A 16,488-nucleotide genomic window follows, 5' to 3' on the forward strand; every position below is an offset into this window, starting at 1 on the left:
CCGTCCTTTGTCTTTTTTGCGCAAGTACTACAAAAAACATCAGAACCAGCCGTTTGATATACTATAACACGACTACTCGTATAATAGCAAAGTATTAACTACACCAAATAACCCGCCTCAATTCAGTTTGGAACAGTTTCTCAGACGGGTTAAATCTTCCTTGAGCGTTGATAGCACGAAAAAAATTGCGCAATAATTAGCCCCAATTAGCCAAATTGGCAACTTTGAAAACACCCATAATTTTTCAAAAAATGACCACAGGTGAAAATTTTTTTGAATTTGAGCTCAGGAGATCAGTATTTTTCAAATGATTTAGAAAAAACCGTGAAAAGTTTCTTGTCAAAATGTCGAAATTTATCTCTATAAAACCCCCCGAGCGCAAACGAAAGTGTGAAATTCGAAAGTGTGAATAAAGAGCCCTTTTACTCAAGTTTGAAAGATCTGAATGAAAATAACTAAAAAGTCTTAGATGTCGAGTTTTTTTTCTTTATTTTTTTTTTATTTGAAGTTGAACAACACTGATCGCATCAAGGCGAAGCCTTGAATGTTCCGACTGCCTTTTAAGGTTTAAGGAGCAGTAATATCCTATAAACATTAAATGTAAAAAAAAATGAAAATTTTGTTTCTAAAAATTGAAATTTTAAATGAAAATTATCCCCCCACACACCATATAAAGTACAATAGGATAGATTTCCCTCCTTGTTACAAATCAATTATGGCAAATAAGCTTCTTTCAACTCGTTTGGAACAATTTCTAAGACGGATTAATTCTCCGCTTACGCGTTAATAGCGCGAAATATATCGCGCGTTAATTGTCCCAAATTGGCCAAAATGGCAATCTTTAAACCCCCATAACTTTACAAAAATGATCACAGGTGAAATATCGTTTCAAATTTAGGCTCAGGACAACCTTTTGAGTGATTAAAAAAATCCGTCAAAAATCACTAATTAAAAAGTCGCAATTTGTCTGAAGAAAAAAAACCACCGTTACTTTCGTATCGAAAGTTGCAACAAAAATAAATTAAAGCTCACTTCGACGATAACATAGTATTTTGTTTTGTAACGAGGCTAAAAGATTTTAAACATTGATTTAGATATTTTTAACGAGTTCTTGAAGCTTTTGTTTGTCTCCCCTGCGCAGACGGAAAATATAATTTTTTTTTGTAGGAAAATTGTTTTTTTTTCCAGATCGTCGTTTTGTGACATTTCTGCGCTACTTTCAGCAGCCTGCTACCTTTGCTCATGCTGCACTCAGTTTTTGTGTCATTAATACATTTTCAACGCACTTTCGCAGTCAGTTTAACTCCATCACGTTGCAAAACATAAGTTGCTAGAAACAATACAATGCCAATTAAATTTTTGATGAAACCGTACATCAACGGGTACTAACTAACCGGGAAAAATGATTGAGCCGGTTTGAAAACAATGTGATGTAATTCCGAAGCTTCTCTAAGGCAGACTGATTTGCGACTGATACCACGCTCTGCAACAGATGGCTTGGACGACTTGGTTTATTAGAAAAACCTTGAAATTCAAAATTTGCGCCACCCGCTCTTAAAAGATTTAACTTGAAAACTAAACAATCTAACTGTGAATTTTCTTGGTTATCAATGTATCAAACGTTAAGCTTTCCTTGGTTCATAGTGACTCATTTTCCCGTCGATCTAGTAATATGTTTCCCGCTCGATCCAACCGCCTGGGTTCCTTCTCAGGATGAATCGTCTGGTCTCGTCGAAACACCAAATGAAAATGGCAAATGGAAGTGCGGGAAACCACCACCAGAAACTAAACAATTTTTAAAAATATGAGGCCAAACTCTGCACTGGATAGGGGCACAATTTTGAGTCTGTATGACCCTGGATTCCAGAGACAAATCTTTAAACATGTTAAAATTTTGTCGGGAGGATCGAAGAAACTAAAAAAAGAAAAGAAGAACAAAGAAAGCGTCCTGGCTGCGGAATCTGCTTAAAGTACACAAAAAGCACAGTTTGGCCTCTTTAATGAATTTTATCGTGTATAATTAACATTCTGAAAAAAAAACAGCAGACTGTAAGTACGTGTGTAAAAAGTAAACTCAAAAAGAATCTAAGACGGCAAACTATTAAGAACGACTAGCAGACAGATTAAAAAAAAAAACAATGAGCGCAATGAATAAACGCAATGAGCGCAAATGAATCTAACTCAGTTTGAGAAAATTGGATCCATAGGTAAAGTTTTGATTCCGCAGGAAACCTAAAAACCAAAGTGCATGTGTAAACCAAAAAGTCGTCATGTTTTTTGCGCGCCATTCATCTAACATTTCACAGATGAAAAAACCCAAAAAGTGCTTTTACCCCTTAGTGCTTTGATAATTGTATTATATGTATAGTTGCAAATCTGAAGTTATTAGAGCATTTCTGAAAAAAAAACTAACAAAAGATCGCCAATACCTATATAAGGCGGGTCTTCACATTCAGTGACTCTTAGAAATCTTGGTTCCAGAAAATATGAAGAGAAACGTCTCTTAAAAAAGACAGCTCTTGCTTTTTTTGTGTGAATGTTTGTATCTAATTGACAATATGATCATGAATCGTAAATTTAGAGAACTATTTTTTGGATCTAACTGTTTGAAAGAAGAAAATGAAGTTGCCATATGTTAGCCATCAAATTGTGATACAATAGGGGACTAGAGCTCTAAATGAATTGTTTCATTGAAACATTTACACAGAACACAAAGATTACAAAAACTAAAACTTTTACCGACAGTCTGACGCACGTGTCGAATATCACTCAAAACACTACTCGAAAGTGTAGCAAAAGTCAAAGATTCAAACTCATTTAAATCAGTTTTCAAAAAACGAACTTTTTTTACCTCAGCAAGCAGATCAATTCATTCAGCTAAGTAGCTTTTTTAAGGATGTCAGATTTTATGTAACGACCCATGTATGATAAAAGGGTTCTTTTCCAGTTTCCCCCCCCCACCTTTCAAATTCAATTTTGAAAAGCTTATTTAACGTTGTCATAATGCAATGAAATTTGGCGTGGTGAACAAATCGACAATTCTGAACATATTTGTTCTTCATACTTAACAGCGTAACATCACGCATTTCGCCGTAATAACACGTGAAGCAAACATAAAACTCGGTAATTTGAAAGGGGGGAAACTGGAAAAGAGCCGATAATAGTAGTATGCATATAGTGAGTTAGGATAGGGGGGGGGGGGGGGGGGTGGGGGGTTGTCATACATGGATGACCATTAGGTATAAATCATAATGATCACCATGTATTAAATGATCAGCAATGGTCACTATGTAACAATCCTAATTGTCACCATGTATAGGTTTATACCTAATGGTCACCGTGTAATAATCCTAATTGTCACCATGTTTTAATTATAATTGATAGTCCCCATGTGATAAATGCCCATGTTTATCAGCAACTTTCACCATGTAATAATCCTAATTGTCACCATGTTCTTTTAAAACCTAATATTCCTCATGTACTAATGCTAATTGTCACCATGTTTTAAATTTTAGCTTATAGCCCCCATGTAATCTGCAAGGTTTCTATTTCCAATTGTCACCAAGTAATTTATGAATTCAACTTGTACCTAACTTGTTACTATAAAATTGAAGTGGAACAAAATTTCTTGGGGTCCGACTAGAGGAAAACGCATGGCGCTCGACTCTCAGCCGCAAGGCGGCATTTCGAAACCCGTCCGGAAATTGTACTGAAAGGAGGCAACAGTTGCTGGTATGGTAATATCCCCCCATAGATCGATTTTGTATTTTTTTTCTTACTCTGATAAAAGCTTAACTTCTCGGATTACTGCTAATTAGTTAACAATTGGGTAAAATTTCAATTACTAAAAGAATGTAGTGTTCAAAATTAAATTGAAAAGTGTATAAGTCACCCATACTAAATAGTTAGTTAATGGGTAAGCACGTGAGTTAGGAAACGTTTCAAAACATGATCATTTATGTAAGCAAACTCAGAAGCATCACCATTAAAGTTTTTATCATAAATCAAATAGCATATAGAAGACGAGGTGATTGTGAACCAAATCCTCAACATGACTGAAGACTCTTTGATTGGATTTATATTGGAAGTTAATCTCGAGTACCCAGAAAAACCGCATGACAATCATCAAGATTACCCTTTAGCTCCTACTAAAGAAAGTGTGCCCCAGGATTGGTTGAGTCCCTACCAAACAAATTTACTCGAGTAGATGAAAAATCAAGACATTGCAAGACGTTCAATTGGAAAGACCAAAAAGTTACTGCAGACGCTGCATGACAAGTCAAACTATACAATTCATTACGAACTATTGCAATTGTTTGTTAGGTTGGGACTTAAAGTTAAAAAAGTGCACCGTGTGCTGAAGTTTGAACAAGAAGCATGGTTAGATACATACATCACACTGAACACGACTAGCGACAAGCTAGAAAAAATTTTTGAGGAGGATTTGTACAAACTACTGAACAATTGTGCTTATGGGAAAACATGCGAGTCGAAGCGCAAACGGATGCTTGTTCGGATAGTTAGAGATTATCATGCCGCTTTGCGAGAAAAAAGTGCAAACGAATATAAATCCTACAAATTCTGGGAGAAAACTTGGCAGCGTTCACTTCGAATCCAACAAAAATCTAATGGGATATCCCAAAATTTGTGGGAGCTAGTGTTCTTGAGTTAGCAAAGTTTCACATGTAAAAATTTCATAACGATATAATGAAACCAATTTTTGAATGTCAACCACTGCATTCTGATACAGGCAGTCTCCTGTACCAAGTCAAAAGTGAAGATTTATACCGCGAAATTTCCGAAAAAAGGAACAATTTGAATGAACTTGACTTGTCAAATTACCCGAAGAACCACCCTCTCTACGACCCAAAAAACAAAATGGTTATTTTAAACTTCAGGGATGAGTTTCCAGGAGACATTATAACCGAGTTTATATCCCTCAAACCCAAGCTTTATTCCATTTTGTCCAGAGGTAATTAATTTCCATTCGCCTTATTTGTGAGCACGAACTTCAAAAAATTTTGATTTTTGTTGAATTTTTTTCGGAAGGCAATTATTTTTTTTGTGGGCGAAAAATGTAATTTTATCAAAAAAAAAATTTGGAAAAAACTTTTTAGGCGAAAAAGTATAATTTTTTTTTGAAAATTATTAGTTTTTTTTGTGGGAGACTTTTTTTCTTGTTCGAAAAAATTTTCGGGCAGAAAGTGTTTTTTTTTGTTTTGAAAAAAAAAAATTCTGGCCCAATTTCAAAAAAAAAATAAAAAAAAATGGTCGGCGAAAAATTTTTTGAAAAAAAATTTTTTGTCGGCAAAAAGAAACTTTTTAAAATTTTTTGTCGAAGAGTTTTTTTTGTGTTGGTCGATTGTTGATTTTGTTAATGATGACTAGTTTTTAAGGTCACACCTGTCCTTCATGTCATTTTTTGTTGCACCTGGACTTCAAGTTGATGTAGCAGCCACAAAAAAAGAAGATTCCAATTATTTTTCACCACATTAGTAATCATCGTTAAATGGGTTAGTGATCATTTAACTATATCTTTAGACTGCAGAAAACTGTCAGCCAAAGGTGTATCAAAAGCTGCTCAGAACTTGTTGACTCATCAGCGATATCGAGACAAGTTGACCTCTGGCTCGTTATTCAAAACTGAACACGGTCGAATCGCATCCGAGTCACACAATCTGCAAACTGTGACTTCGACGAAAACATCGTTATCAGCTTTTGATGACAAACGCTACGTCCTCGATGATGGTCAGCAGACTCTTCCCTACGGTCACAAAAACATCGTGGGTCAAACTGTGATTTGCATTGATGATAGTGATGACAACACAGCCGCTGTTAATTCTGACCCAACTGACAATGACGATTTGGAAAAATGGATGCCATTTTTTGAAGATCGTCAACAGCCAGTGTCGTAGGATTGTGACGATTTCCTAGATGGGGTGTCTGAAGATTGCGCTAATACTCAAAACGTTGATTGGGACCATCCGGAAATTGACGATGAATACTCTGAGGATAGTTTTGCTGTTGAGAACACACAACCACATCGCTAGCTTCGACAACTGATGGACCAGGTCAATAGCAATTGGAAAACTCCAGACCCGGGTCTGATTCGGGCAGCAGAAACCAACGACAGTGATATTGATAGCGGGGATATCGCGGATCTGGAGGCCAATACTTCCGACGAGCACGAGTCGTCATTCTTCAACAATTCATTTTTCGGTTATGAAGCAGTTGAAGTAGAAGAACCACGGTCAAAAAATCGACGAATAAATTAAAACACAAAAACACCACATTAAATTTTGTATAGTAAAAAAATTCAGTTATTTAATATGAGAATTGTCTGTACATGAAATTTGATCTACCACTACTCCGTGTTTAGTGTGTATTTAAGTGCGAGATTTTGTTCAGTTTTGGAATTCAGTTAACCTGGGATATAAACTATTTCATTTAAGTGATAGTGTCTTTATTATACTTTTGTAAGTATTTGTGTGTAGTTTGAGTTTGAATGAAAGTTTTAGAAGAATTGAGCAAACAGTCTATAGCGCAGTTAAACACTCCAGCTGGTTTCAGAACGAAGATTTGGCAAATCCTTTCCCGCACCAAACATTTAACCACAACGTTCAGGGGGGAATACTCAATAATATACCGAAGTTTTACATGAGGACTATTAGGTATAAAATTATACATGGTGACAATTAGGATTATTACATGGTGACCATTAGGTATAAAATTATACATGGTGACAATTAGAATTACTACATAGTGATCATTACGTATAAAATTTTACATGGTGACAATTAGGATTATTACATAGTGACCATTGCTGATTATTTAATACATGGTGACCATCATGATTTATACCTAATGGTCATCCATGTATGACAACCCCCCCCCCCCCCCCCCCCGATCCTAACGCACTATATGCATACTACTGATAATGAATGTCGGAACTTCTGTAAACCATCATAAGCTCTCAAGATCTCTCTGACCTCCTATGGAACAATAAGGATTTGGTATGGTTCACTGTCCCACTCTTAGTCCTCTTTCCCACTTTAGAGAACTGCCCGGAACACTATGGCGCCCAAGTTTTTTCGAGCATGCCCATTTTTTCAGCCTTTTTTTCTTCGGACTTGTTTTTATCAACGTTGTCGATATTTTCTTCAAAAAACTAAATCTTTTGATCCTTTTTATTTTGCACTGAAACATTCTACTTGTGAATAATCCAAATCGTTAGGACGTTTGTTATTCCGTTTATTTTCAATTACGCCTTGAGCATGCATGCCTGTTACATGAGGTCAAGAAAAAATTGTAGCTAGTACTATTATACAAAATAGGGGAAAAAACGTTTCGGATTGCAATTACGTCAACAATTTGCAGTTAAGTGAACTAAAATTAAAATCAATATAATCTGCAAGAACGGATTTTTTTGCCTGCCAAGATACAATTGACGTAATTTTCAGTTTCATAGACGATTTGACTGCCCTTGCTTTTTTCCGTGAATGATAATTACGCTCTTGAACAACAAACCTTAGCTTTAGGCCACTGAATCGCACTCTGGAATGAACCAGCAGAACAACACCGACAAGCCAGATTCTGATCTTTGCCAATAATGATCTTTTGTGGCAATTGTGAAGTACAGACCTATGCAATGCTTGATTTCCCGAGCAAGTTCACAATGCTAAAATACTCAAAGGCCCTTCACCTGAGACCGGATCTCAAGTTCAATGACAAAATTCAGCTTAGTCAAGGTCTGACTTTGTCCGAGAACAAATGCAAATTAAAATGGACAATACTTCAGACGGTGGCCGGGACTCAGAACCCTGCAATTTTATTTGCGGATCCTTAGCAACAACAACAACAACAACAACAACAACAACAACAACAACAACAACAACAACAACAACAACAACAACAACAACAACAACAACAACAACAACAACAACAACAACAACAACAACAACAACAACAACAACAACAACAACAATAACAACAACAACAACAACAACCATAAAAACACAGCTTCTGCAAAAAAGTGAGTTGCAACTGACCATAGAAACAACATAAAATGACACCAGATTTTTAAACTGGACAAAAACGAAGTTATTATTCATTGGATTTTCTTAAATTTTGGCCCTCAGTTTGGCAAGATATTGGATTCATACCCGATAGACAAGACGAAATAAGAATGCTTTGAAAACGCAACAGACCTTTGCAAAATAACTGATGGCTTGCCAACAAGAAATATCGACATCCTGGGACTATAAAGAATCGACGAAACCAAACCAATAACTCATCATCGCGGAGCTTTCAATGGTTTTCATCATCAAAGTAGACAACCCTCTGGAAAACGCGATAGCAGAATGGCGTTTTTCTCACCTAGCAGTAACGAATGTCCACAATACTGAAAAATACGACGAGCGCTAAACGCCCCAATACTATTCTTCCAAATGGATTGGTTTTTTTTCTAACTTTACGGGAACTGTCATGAGATTTAGTGAAGACCAGATTGCCATCTCAGCAGACATCAAGGCAATGTTCAAGCAAATCTTCCTTAAGCTTCACGGTCAGACCTACCTTGTGATATTATCGAAAGACAAGCCTATCACCTACCAGTAAACTCGCCACATCCTCGGTGCACTTTTTCGGTCTATGACTGTCAAACAGTCAACCCGGGGTCACATTACCTTTCGAGGCCTTTTTGTTGGTTTTAATCGGTTTTCTTAATAAGACCGCTCAAAAACCGCTTAAAAACCGCTTAAAAACCGCTCAAATCTTGCTTGAAAAACCGTTAAAAAATCACCGCAAGAAATGAGCGGTTTTTGAGCGGTTTTTTCAAGCAAGATTTGAGCGGTTTGAGCGGTTTTTCCAAAAAAACCGGCCAAACCTTCCAAACCGCTCAAACCGCTCAAATCTTGCTGAAAAACCGCTCAAACCGCTCATATCTTGAGCGGTTTTTGAGCGGGATCTCGACCCGGGTGGAACAGAGGCACCTTAATATGCGCCTGCCACGCTACACGACAATGCGACAACAACATGTTTACAATTTCCCCAGTTTACTTCAAGTCACATAAACCAATATCTACATGAAACACATCAAATAATCCATATAAGCAAAAACAAAAGTCACCACATTGATGAACGAGCTTCAAACAAAATTCAGACGTAGAGGTTAGTAGTAAAGAGTGAGGGGAGGTGGGGGTCATTGCAGACCCCCAATTTTTAAGATAGGGATAGAGCATCCGGTCTGCAAGCTATGTATTAAGATAGGTAATAGATTTCCTATGTTTTACGACAGTTTATAGGTTTAATCAGAGGTCTGAGATGGTAAGATGGTTAGCTTTAAAAAAAAGTTTGGCGTCCGAAGTTTTTGGAGCTTGATTTTGCCAATGCATGGATTTTCTAGCTAACTCCTACATTTTGGGATTTGAGAGGGCTATCTTTTCCGACATAACTTTGGTATGGTAAGTTTTCGATGGTAAGAAAAAATGTAAAAAACGCATTTGAACTTTTTTTGCAAAAACATTTTTATCTAGAAAAAAAATTTTGATCTTGAAAAACTGAAAAAAACTTTGGATGGTAAGTTTTAATTGATACTTTTCGACAAAATTGAAGTTTCGATTTAGAGTATTAGAACATAAACTTATTTATCATAGGATGTTTTTTTTCGAAAAAGAAAATAAATAAAGGTTTATTTAATCTTATTTATATTCGCTCAGGTTATCCGGGGAAAATTGAGAAGATGGGATTATCTTTGACCAGTTACTTATTCCGTTCCACGTGATATGAGGGAAAACATGACAGCTCCACATGGTTGATTACCTTCATATCCCACTTAAATTTTCAATCCCCAGGTTATCTGGAGAAAGGATGACAGCTGCATTATACCAAATACTTTTATGCGTTATTTTTTTTACATAATTTTCCCACAATTATTCGACAGATGCTTGTTAGCTTTTAATGAAGCGTGAATTGCTTTGTTGAGATATTCAAATGTCACATTTTCATGAAAAACTGAACTTTATTCAATCAAAAGTGCATGGACTTTTCATTGTAACTAAGTTAAAAATATGCAAAAAATTTTGAAGTTTCGACCAATCAGATACCACGTTCTCATTTTTATCTCAAAATGTTTTTTTAATTTGTCTTTTTTCTTGCTACTATTAATTTCAGTTCTCCTTTATCACTTTGACTTTAACCTTTTAAAAAAACTTCAAAATTTTCAAAATTTCCAAAAAATTTGTATCCAAATTTGTCATTTTCTCTTCCCTGGTAAAAGTTTACACTAAGAAAGATATAGTTTCATAAATTTTTTTGTGTCTGATCTTTTGTATGATTATTTTTCTATCTTTGTCAGAGTAAACTTTTAAGAAGTTATACAATTTACAAAAAGTTGGTTACAATTTTTGTGCACTTGCCTCTTCTATCGTTAATTCTTTCAATTGGGGGACTACATTATCCATTAAATTAAAAATGCATTTTACATAAAACTAATCATAAAATTCAAAACACGAAAATCATGGATTTTATCCAAACCTTTTTGGAAGAAATTAAAAAGAAGAAAACCCAGATAAATTGAGCGGTTTTTGAGCGGGATCTCGACCCGGGTGGAACAGAGGCACCTTAATATGCGCCTGCCACGCTACACGACAATGCGACAACAACATGTTTACAATTTCCCCAGTTTACTTCAAGTCACAGAAACCAATATCTACATGAAACACATCAAATAATCCATATAAGCAAAAAAAAAAGTCCATATAAGAACTTTTTTTGCAAAAACATTTTTATCTAGAAAAAAAATTTTGATCTTGAAAAACTGAAAAAAACTTTGGATGGTAAGTTTTAATTGATACTTTTCGACAAAATTGAAGTTTCGATTTAGAGTATTAGAACATAAACTTATTTATCATAGGATGTTTTTTTTCGAAAAAGAAAATAAATAAAGGTTTATTTAATCTTATTTATATTCGCTCAGGTTATCCGGGGAAAATTGAGAAGATGGGATTATCTTTGACCAGTTACTTATTCCGTTCCACGTGATATGAGGGAAAACATGACAGCTCCACATGGTTGATTACCTTCATATCCCACTTAAATTTTCAATCCCCAGGTTATCTGGAGAAAGGATGACAGCTGCATTATACCAAATACTTTTATGCGTTATTTTTTTAACATAATTTTCCCACAATTATTCGATAGATGCTTGTTAGCTTTTAATGAAGCGTGAATTGCTTTGTTGAGATATTCAAATGTCACATTTTCATGAAAAACTGAACTTTATTCAATCAAAAGTGCATGGACTTTTCATTGTAACTAAGTTAAAAATATGCAAAAAATTTTGAAGTTTCGACCAATCAGATACCACGTTCTCATTTTTATCTCAAAATGTTTTTTTAATTTGTCTTTTTTCTTGCTACTATTAATTTCAGTTCTCCTTTATCACTTTGACTTTAACCTTTTAAAAAAACTTCAAAATTTTCAAAATTTCCAAAAAATTTGTATCCAAATTTGTCATTTTCTCTTCCCTGGTAAAAGTTTACACTAAGAAAGATATAGTTTCATAAATTTTTTTGTGTCTGATCTTTTGTATGATTATTTTTCTATCTTTGTCAGAGTAAACTTTTAAGAAGTTATACAATTTACAAAAAGTTGGTTACAATTTTTGTGCACTTGCCTCTTCTATCGTTAATTCTTTCAATTGGGGGACTACATTATCCATTAAATTAAAAATGCATTTTACATAAAACTAATTATAAAATTCAAAACACGAAAATCATGGATTTTATCCAAACCTTTTTGGAAGAAATTAAAAAGAAGAAAACCCAGATAAATTGCGTAGAATCCACACAAATTATCAGTTTTTTGTAGTTTCCGGTGAACCCTTTGCCCATACGTTTTGTCATAAAAGAGTAAGTTGATCTCTTTTGACCCGGAGAATCAGCAAAGAGTAAACTTTGTCCAATCGAGCTATCATGATCCAGTCTTCGCCTCTATCATTGCTTGGAGCCGAGTTGATGATTGCGAAAGAGTATTTCGTTAATTAAGGTATTTCACTGGAGGGGTAAGATCCCTTTACTTAAACCTGAGCTCAGGAATTCTTTGAAAATTTTGATCAAGTCAAAATTTATTCATCTTTGCAATTTTTAAATGATTTACAACTTAAAACAAAGAAATTGATTGTTTGAAGCGCAATTTTAATTGAAAATTATGGTTTATGACTTAAACGCATTTCGGTATTGAATCAACAAAGTCCCAAACACATGTCTTATGTACTCGACAAAAACTATTGAACATTGATTCGCAGTCTGTTTTGTAGAAATTTCTCGGGATTTCAATGAAACAGCATTTGTTGTCTTTTTTCCGGGGATTAACAAAATAGATAGTACAGAAACAATAATAATGAAAGTCCCAAAAAATTACAATGTTTTTAAAAGAACCTGAAACTCAAAAAAAAATGTATTAATTTTAGCGGACTGTTCCCAATTTGTCAATTTGAATGTTTGATAGTCTTTCTCCCAAGGCTATAACTTCCTTCACTTGCTCCAAGTGAAATCGAAAATTTTTTTAAACTCAACTTTTCTCCACTAAGTTCTGGATAATGCAACTGTTCAGCTGCATCCTGTTGTGAAATCAAGTCAAAAACTAGAATCTAGTTATTTTGAAATTCTTCCATAGAAAAGGCTGGGAAATCTTCGTTAAACTTCATTGCTTCCACTGTTGTAATTTAGGTACAACAAGGAGAAGTTGTTTCTAATGGAATAATTGCTCTTCCACCGCGAACAGTTCTAAGCTCTCTCAAGTGAAATGGTTGATAGTTGAAAAGGTTTTCATGAAAAGATTCCACAACAGCTGAATTTGTCTTCATCGCAAAAACTTTTCTTCTGATTGGGGCATTCTTGAAAACTTTTCCTGAATAAACTGGTTTTGACGAGATGAATTGATAGTGCTAGAGTTTCTATGTAATTGTAGTGAGCAGGTTCCTTTTCCAGATTCCATTGCAACTAGTGAGGATTAGGCTCAGCTTCTACAATTTTTCTCAGATAGTTTTTAAAAGTTACGTCTATTTCAATTTAGTTCAATTCGCACTTTGATTTTTCAAAGTAACAGTTTTTCGCAAGTAAAAAAATCCTAAGGGCGAGCCTCCCATAGAGTGAAAAACTTATCCATCTTACTACGGAATTTGCTTTTGCTCTATCAGTGAACGGATGCATACGCAAGACATCAGCAAGTTCTTCAAAACTATATTCGTGAAAAGCAATTTTTATTTGTTACACACTGCCGTTGAGTGGAATTCGTTCGATCTTTGTGCTTTAAGAGGATTTATTTCATTGGCGTTGTGAGCAATTGCATTGTTAAAACAAACTTCTAATTTTGAGAATTGTGAATGTAGTAGACTGTTTTGAAAAGTTAAGTAAATTTGTGGTTCCTCATCTAAGTAATCCTCTGATTTTGCTTTATGTTCTGTTTTTCTTTTTTAAAAGCATCAAACAATCTTCCTTCAAATAATCGGAGCTTTAAGCTGAGGTTGATATCACGCATATCGAAATGAAGACTACGCTCCGTTTCAAATTCAAACTCAATACTGTTTGCATCCAGAAAAGTACTGGGAAATGATTTTTTGTGTAAGATGGAATAATTTCTTCCAAAACAGGGTCTTTATCAAAAATCTCCAAAGAAGAATTTGTAAAAGCTCCATACTAAAAATGACTTCTTTTGTTTATACTAATTTTTTCAGTACGACTGATTTTTAGTACGACCAAAAACGACTGATTTTCGATCTACTTTTTCGAGAAAAAAATCCACCAGTTCTACGCTTGGATTTCTATTTTCCACCTCCCAACTGATTTTTAACTGTTTTTGTTCTAACATCTTTTGCAAAAGTTTTGAGTTTTTTTCGTCCATCGACATCTTCTCCAATCTTTGTAGCTGCGATTTGATATGATTCTGCTCCAATTTTTTTTGCAGCTGGTAATATATATTTTGTAATGAAGGGAATTCCCGAAAGGGTTTTAGCAAGAGCACCACAAATTCTTCCACGCTGTCTTGCATGTCCACGAAAAAAAGGAAAACTAGCTGAACCTTGAGCAATCTTTTCGTCTGAAGTATAAAATACAAAAAACGATTATCTGAAATCTTGCGAAACAAGAGAACAACTCGTGTAATTCCTACGGACACAAAAGTATCCCTTAGTTCTATTTTAATGCTACGAAAAAGTCTTTTAACAATTTTTTGAATTGTAGATTCATAAAGAATTGATAATTCATGTACTGTCCTGTTGATATTACGTCTCCATTTTGTACTTTGGAAATGAAAGGAATACATTGCACTAAAGCAATTTTTGTATCACCTACTATATTTTGTTTCTATGAAATCTTTAAAAATCTTTGTAATCTTATGAGGTTGTAAGAATACTGAGGATAAGGTGCACGTTTTCCATTCATTACAACCCCTGTTTTTTTGTTCTAAATCACAACCAAAAAAGTGACTTAAATCAGCACATTGAATTGTAAGTGTATTTGACCCTCGGGTAAATGAATGCGATTTTGGTGTTATCTTATCTATTGATTTATGATTTCCCTTATATTCATGTTTTTGTGCACCTATACGTTTTCGAACTGTGTCGTTCATGGCTACAACTATATCAATTATAATTGGATACAAACCAGGTTCACTATGCATCGATTGAGTCTTTCTTTTTCCACGGAAACTTCTCGCCCATCTATGAAAGTAAACTTTCCCTCAATAACGTTTTGGTACAAGGAAGGGTGCAATATTGGTAAAAAAACAACCTCCGATTCTCCTTTAACTTGTGTTTGTTTGAAATTTTGTTCAACAAAAATCAAGACTATTATTCGGATGGAAATTAAAAGAAGCATTAGAAACTAGCTCATAAGAAAACAAATCCATGAAAACTGATTGATAGAATGTTCAACTAAAAAAAAATTAACTTTAATCTGAACATTTTTCAGCTCTTTTTCATAAAACTTTCCCAGAGTTTCTTCTGTTTCGAGAACTTTGATGATGTATGAAGGAGGTTTTTTTTAAGTTAATACCGAACTTCAAAATTTTCAACTGTGAACTGTGGCTTGATCGTTTTCGGAACGGAAAATCAACTTTGGAAGTGCACACTCTATGCCAAAATTTGAATTTCGGTTTATTTTCTTTCATGAACGAGTTGTTACACAAAAAAATTCAATAAAAATATGTTTTGGAGATTTTTCAAAAGATGGATTTTTACGATTGCTGCAATTTGGAACAACTTTTTTTGCCTAGATTTTCAATGTAACGATACATTATATGTTTTAAAGATTGAATTGCTCTCTCTGCAAATGCAGCTTTTCTTTCACTCACTGTTGAAAAAGTTCAATGTCTACTCCTTACAAAAATCTTTTAAAAGTTCCCCCATAGTCTGTTTTTTTATCAACCCAAAATTTTTCATGAGCATTTTTTCGAGTATTTTTATGGTGAAAGCTTGTAAGGTGTCGTTGGCATATTTTATTTTTATTGTTTGAGCTCTGAAAAATTATTTGCAGCAACTGATAAATATTTGACTTCATTTTTGTGACGCAAATCCAAGACCATTCTTTGAAATACCAAGACCACCAGGTTTCATTGATATACTTTGAAAAAGCTTGAAGTCTTCGTAAATGCCTGATTGGTGGAGCAAGTTTTTATACGATGTCCTGGTTTGTTTTTTTTCAAGTCTTGTTTTTTCAGATTTTGAAAAGGATACAAGTTCCTCTGTCTTTTGCTTTAGCATTGTTCTTGAAAACAAATTTAGGTGGTAGTTGAGTTGCTTCCAAAAATGTAAAGTAAATATCTGGAAAATTGGTGTTTTCTCGCTTTAGAGCACACAAAAATCTACAATGGATTCAATTGTATCTCGATTATTGAATATGATGTTGTCTGACTGACTGAGATGGGTTTAATTCTAGGAAAATTCAAAAATATATCAACAAGGTGTTTATTGTTACTCGTTTTCAACCTCCGATTTACAGCACTGTAAAAAGAATCAAAATTTTTTTCGTACAATCTCCTCTTTCCTTTCTGTTGTTCCAAGTTTTGTTCTGTCGGAATTGTACTTTGTAATTGATAAACTAAATAAGGAATTATAACAATTTTTTACATACTATGTCAACTGTTTAATGACGGAAGTGGTGAAGGTGGATATCAATTTTACCACTTTAGTTGAACCTAAAATAATTCTTTTTTTGTGCAGAGGAGATATTTTTTGTGTTAACTCTAAAACTTCTTTTCTATAATTTGCTACTTTATATTTCCGAAGGTCTGAAAGCCCTTTTGATAGTTTTTACCAATAACTCGCTCGAAAACTGAATTAATTTTTTCGGACAATTGAGAATAAAATGTTTTCGAAGTCTTTGGGGGTAAAAAGACTTTTGAAATTTTGGGAGAATAGAGACGTATTATGTACTCGTCGTCCAAAAACTTTGTTTCTATTATAGTTGGTGACACAAACTCTGTTGAATT

General features: G+C 34.4%; 1 protein-coding gene across 1 annotated transcript in view; it reads right to left on the reverse strand.

The window, feature by feature from the left end:
* Window positions 1-1,664: 1,664 nt before the first annotated feature.
* LOC134839861 (sodium/potassium-transporting ATPase subunit alpha-3-like) overlaps window positions 1,665-16,488 on the reverse strand; it is a 151,355-nt gene continuing 136,531 nt past the window's right edge. The window contains exon 17 of the mRNA XM_063855483.1: window positions 1,665-1,785. Within this exon, the coding sequence (XP_063711553.1) occupies window positions 1,665-1,785 (121 nt within the window). The remainder of the gene's footprint in view (window positions 1,786-16,488) is intronic.

The sequence above is a fragment of the Symsagittifera roscoffensis genome, chromosome 2, assembly GCF_963678635.1.
Source record: "Symsagittifera roscoffensis chromosome 2, txSymRosc1.1, whole genome shotgun sequence".
NCBI classification, from domain to species: domain Eukaryota; kingdom Metazoa; phylum Xenacoelomorpha; order Acoela; family Convolutidae; genus Symsagittifera; species Symsagittifera roscoffensis.